Source organism: Glycine max, chromosome 17 (assembly GCF_000004515.6).
Source record: "Glycine max cultivar Williams 82 chromosome 17, Glycine_max_v4.0, whole genome shotgun sequence".
Taxonomy (NCBI): Eukaryota; Viridiplantae; Streptophyta; class Magnoliopsida; order Fabales; family Fabaceae; genus Glycine; species Glycine max.
The window spans coordinates 895,807-900,946 of record NC_038253.2 but is presented as its reverse complement, the minus strand read 5'-3'; the positions used below and the strand labels follow the sequence as shown (position 1 = coordinate 900,946).

Genomic DNA, 5,140 nt, shown 5'->3' with positions numbered 1-5,140 from the left:
CACAAGTCTGGGCCATACTTATGATTTAGCGGGGGAGTTGCTATTGGCACTATTCATCTGGGTGTCTTTTAATCGTATCCTGAAATTATCTTTTTGATGGAAATATAATGTGCCTTTTAATCGTATCCTGAAATTATTCTTTTGATGGAAATATAATGAAAATATGTTTATATTGCTTAAATGAGAAGTGAAAAAATTAAAATATAAATAAAAATATAATTTTGTCGTAAAAGTATATAATGAGATGACATTTTTAGGATAACTTTTTCATTTGTAATAGAATTATATTTTTATTATTGAGTGAGAGGTGAAAAAATAAAAAAATAAAAAGATTTAATATTATTTTTGATCCATTATGTTTGTCTTGTTTCACTTTGATACTAAATTTTAAAAGTTTCATTATTTTTATTTTTTTTATAAGTATTATGTTAACTTTTAAATTTAAAATTATTTCATAACGTTTATTTTTATGAAATCATAATTTGATGTGCTAAGCTTGAGGACTTGAATGTATATGCCTACATGCTAGACGAGGCCCAAAAAATGTGCAACTGAATAAGAAAGTTAGTTCTCTCTACTCTCTTGCGCGTTCTGTGAGCGGCTTCAGAATGCAGAAAGCAAAAAAACAAATAAAGATAATAAGGCAGGATCAGGAATTAAGATTAAAGATACCAAAAGTGAATAAAAGCAAAAGGATAATTATGAAGGGGCCTGTTTTATAAAGCAACACTTGCAGATATTATTCGATTCTCTCTTGGATGTTAATTTCTTGACTTGACCACTTTTGTAGCATAAACCATCTAGTTGTTCGTGCTACATAGTCTCTGATGGGTTTGCATCTTACTACCCACAACCAAAAACCAATGTTATTATTACTACTATTGCTGATTCACTCATTGTTGATCACTCAATCCACGCCATGCAGAACTTCTTGTGGTGACATTCCCATCGAATACCCTTTTGGCATTGACGATGGGTGTGGAAGCCCATACTACCGTTACATCCTGGTTTGTTCCGACTCCGGAAAACTCCAAGTCAGAACCCCTTCTGGGAGATACAATGTTCACAATGTTAGCTATGCTGATCCACACATTCTAATCACTGATCCATTCATGTGGAACTGTGACGATGGTGAGAATTACCGTCCCACAAGGCCATTCAGTTTGGACACCAGCACACGCTTCAAGCTTTCCCCTCATAATGAGTATCTATTCTTCAATTGCAGTGAGGATCATGTGATCGTTAAGCCAAAGCCAATTTTCTGTGAGCGCTTCCCTGAGCGTTGTGACTCTTCGTGTGACAGTGGTAGTTATCTCTGCAGGCACATGCCAGGGTGCTCCTTTGCTATGAGTGGTAGCTCTTGCTGCTCTTACTCTCCGAGAGCCACTGAATCGTTGAGGTTGATGCTCAAGTATTGTACTAGTTATACTAGTGTTTATTGGAGAAACGTTGGTGCTCCTCAGCCTTATGATCAAGTTCCTGAATATGGGATCAGAATTGATTTTGACATTCCCGTAACTAGGCGCTGCCTTCAGTGCCAGGATCCTTACAAAGGAGGTGGAACTTGTGGATTTGACACTGGGACTCAGAGTTTCATGTGCCTTTGTAAGGAAGGAAATTCCACTACCCATTGTAAAGGTATGTCTAAGTCTAACAATGATAAAAAAAAAAAAATTATTTTTTATCCACTAAAAATTTAAACTATCAACTAATAAAAAATCATCCTCAGTTCAAAGGTAATTAATATTTATTATAAAAATTAACAAACTTAACATATATGGTGATTTATAATTAGATCTCTTTTATTGCATACACTATTTACTTGAGTTACAATTAGGAAGGTTTGTATTTTGAAATTTGTTGAGAAAGTAAAATTAATTGGATATTGTTTGTCTGGCAGATTATGATGCAACACGGCACAACAGAAAGGTCCATGTGATTGCAGGTGATAAAAATGAAGTTAATTTCTCAATGATAGTTTTTGAAGTAGAAAATTAGGTTCATGTTTGTGGTTGTGTGTTCGAATTTTGGCTGCAGGGACAGTTAGCGGTGTTTCAGCTGCAGGGGCATTTGGAATTGGAGCTGGTATTTGGTACTTGAAGAAAGTGAGAGCTAAAGCACCAGTAACATGTGGAGTTCAAAGCAATGAGAATAGACTTTTTTGAAGAGGACCAAAGAACGTGAACTATATAATTACGGAGTACATCTTAATTCCCCCCAGCTATTAAGCTTATTTATTTATACAATATTTATATAGATAGGCCTTTTTTGCTTCCCAGTTGGCATCTTTATGTGATGTTGGGTTGTAATTCTCTCAAATATTGCAAGAAAGCACTTTGCTGCTTGGTCATCTTCAACACTACTTTGAAGTGTTAACTTTAATCTTTGATTTCCTTTAGTAATATTGAATCTGATAGTGTTAATTTACAAACTAAAGCAGTTCATTCTTTCATTGGTTGAGACACTGATACCCTCACTCCTCTGATAAACTCCTCTAAAACGGGCTTTCCGGAATCAACCAAAAATATTAAAAGAAAAAAAGGAAAAAAAAAAAGTGAATGAGGGAGACAGACACACAGACAGAAAAGTAATGGCGATTCTAAGTCTTACTTTTTTTTTAGACGCTATTCTTAGCCATATACTAACATGCTCTCCCAACAACACAATTTGTGGGGCCAGCATTGAGAGTCATTGCAGGCACCAAGTACGCTGGAGCAGCAGAAAAAGATTGAGTAGGTGAATAATTTGGGGCACAGCTTCCAAACCCAGATGGTACAAAATAAGCACCATTTAGGAATAAATCCTTGGAAGACCTCCATTTCCAACTCTTCCAGTTTTCCTTCCCTTCCCTCTTGGTAACCTGAACATCATTCAAGAACAGCACTCAATATGATGAAGCACTACTAAATATGTATTGGGTTTGAGAGGGGAAAAAATAAATAAAAAGAAGAGGATTTAATTTCATGCTACTGCATTTTGACCTGTTTTGCATTTGGGTCATTTGGTGCTACATAAAGATTGCCTTCACTTAAAATGGTTGGGTTAGCACTGCCGCCTATAGCATACATCTTCCACTCATCATATTTGTTGTTGACCACATGGGCATAACCAAATCTTACCCTGCATGATCATGGACAAGTCAATACAATATTTAGTTTCAATTTTTCATGGAATCCATGCTGATTCAATCCATAAAATAACTCTCACCTTGGCATCCTTTCAGTTAGGCCACTAGCAAAACGGTTGAATGCTATTGTTACTCTCATTATTTTATCCGCTGTGTATTGGTCATTATGTCCTAGCAACATAACCTGCAGGCACGTTAGCTCAATCAGATGCTCTTCCTAGTCTCATAATATAGGGACTGGTAGCAAAGTGATTACACTGGATTTGACAGGTTTATAGTGATCCAAGGATGCATTTTATAGAAGTTAAAATGTGTGTAGTTATAATTGTTGATAGGAAAATATCAATGCTTGAGATTGTAATAAAATATATGTACATGTATAGCAAAATATGAAAATGTTAAAATCTGAACTCTTGTTTTTTGAGTACATATTGGACGATACAATCTTTTTAACGAAAACTATACACGGATACCCTCTTGATTTTCGTCAAAAAAAAAAAACAAGAGATATAGTACTTTAAGTAACAAATTAATGCTTCTTTAATCAATAAAAGTGTGCTGCATGAATTTGTAACGGATAGGTGCAAAACTTTTTTACACTATTTTTGTACTTTACCCTTAAATTAAATGCAGTCATCGTTATAGCCAAGTCATCAAATCCAATTGTAGCATTTACTCATTTATTAGTAATTATATTGGCATGCGTATATATGACCAAAAATCTCATATCAGAATGAGGAAAGATATGCTTCGTATAATAAGACATCAAACAGAAATGGAAGAAGTAGCTATATCTTTGTTCAACTTACTTTGTCATGCTGGGTAAAGTAATTGTTAGAGATCGCAATGGCGGTTGATGCATGAATAACATCGATTAGGCCATCAGTGGAACGAGCCAAAAAGCAATGATCAATCCAAATATTGGAGGAATCAAATATGCTAATGGCATCTCCATCAGAGCCTAGACGATGACCAACATGGTCAGGAGTACTCCTCACAAGGCCAGGTTTGGCTGGTTTACAATCATGGATGTTAATGCCATGTATAATGACATGACTAACACCTTGTATTGTAATGCAAGGCCCATCAGTAATTTCCACTTTAGCCCCTCTTCCATCAATGGTCTTGTAGCTATTCATGATAAGCTCATTTTTTAGCCTAATAACCATGTCTTTGTCAAAAATGATCCAGAGGGGCTCTGTTTGGATTGCACCATAACGGAGTGTGCCTGGTTTTGGGTTTACAGGGTCATCAGAGGGATCTTTGACTCGGTATATTGCACCATACTTGCCACCTGTGGCATCTTTGCCAAAGCCAATTGCACAATCAGCCAAGGCTTGGCGATTTGAAGCCCAATTTGGCTTTGTACGCCAACAAGAGTCTATCACATTGAGCAATGCTTTCTTAGGACTCTCCGGGATCATATACTTTGAGGTAGGTAAAGTGTTGTAGTACTTGTTATCTGTTGAATGGACAATAACGAAGGTTGAAGCAAGGTGTAGCATGAAGCATGAAAGCAAGAGGAGTGAGGTTGACGTGGCCATGCTTGTTGTTAAGGAATTTGCAAGGGAAATTAGCTCATTTAATAGGTGGGGAGAAGGTTGTGCACACAATTTAGGAGCTTGGCTTACAAATATTTTTTTGAGTTTAGATAACAAAAACGTGGCTGCACGAGCTTGGGTTGTTGGTTGACTTGCTGATTATAATCTTAAAATTTTATTTAGTGTTCTAAAGGCTACCTATTCATCCATATTACATTTCTTGTATTAATTACTTTAGAATATGATGGTTCAATGGACAAGGGAAGTTCATAACAGAATGCTCCTTAGAAATCTAATATTTGGACGGCTTCGGAGTAGAACAAGCACGTTTTGTAAAAATAGTCGTGGGCTAGGGGATTCAATTTAATAACTCAACAAATTTAAGTCAAAAATTAGGTGTCTATATATATATATATATATATATATATATATATATATATATATATAACTATTAAGCTACAAGGAATGACTA

General features: G+C 35.7%; 2 protein-coding genes across 2 annotated transcripts; one reads left to right on the top strand and one right to left on the bottom strand.

Annotated features, from left to right (window-relative positions):
• Window positions 1-734: 734 nt before the first annotated feature.
• LOC100808021 (wall-associated receptor kinase 2) lies at window positions 735-2,382 on the top strand. The gene is made up of 3 exons (XM_003550435.4): window positions 735-1,638; window positions 1,901-1,945; window positions 2,038-2,382. Exons 1-3 carry the CDS (start codon window positions 828-830, stop codon window positions 2,163-2,165), a joined length of 984 nt encoding a protein of 327 aa, XP_003550483.1. The 5' UTR covers window positions 735-827; the 3' UTR covers window positions 2,166-2,382.
• Window positions 2,075-4,728, bottom strand: LOC100807483 (putative pectate lyase 2). Its single transcript, XM_003550434.4, has 4 exons — window positions 3,937-4,728; window positions 3,208-3,311; window positions 2,982-3,120; window positions 2,075-2,860 (listed from the first exon to the last, which is right to left on the bottom strand). The coding sequence occupies exons 1-4, from the start codon at window positions 4,669-4,671 to the stop codon at window positions 2,642-2,644; spliced, it is 1,197 nt and encodes a 398-aa protein (XP_003550482.1). The 5' UTR covers window positions 4,672-4,728; the 3' UTR covers window positions 2,075-2,641.
• Between the last annotated feature and the right edge of the window lie 412 nt (window positions 4,729-5,140).

Bases quoted from the DNA above. Each gene is read 5' to 3' on its own strand.
- LOC100807483 (XM_003550434.4), bottom strand. From the start codon at position 4,671: ATGGCCACGTCAACCTCACTCCTCTTGCTTTCATGCTTCATGCTACAC. The intron at 3,121-3,207 runs GTGAGAGTTATT...ATGATCATGCAG, and splicing joins CTAACTGAAAGGATGCCAAG to GGTAAGATTTGGTTATGCCC. The intron at 2,861-2,981 runs GTCAAAATGCAG...AATGATGTTCAG, and splicing joins ATGACCCAAATGCAAAACAG to GTTACCAAGAGGGAAGGGAA.
- LOC100808021 (XM_003550435.4), top strand. From the start codon at position 828: ATGGGTTTGCATCTTACTACCCACAACCAAAAACCAATGTTATTATTA. The intron at 1,639-1,900 runs GTATGTCTAAGT...TTTGTCTGGCAG, and splicing joins TTCCACTACCCATTGTAAAG to ATTATGATGCAACACGGCAC. The intron at 1,946-2,037 runs GTGATAAAAATG...TTTTGGCTGCAG, and splicing joins AAAGGTCCATGTGATTGCAG to GGACAGTTAGCGGTGTTTCA.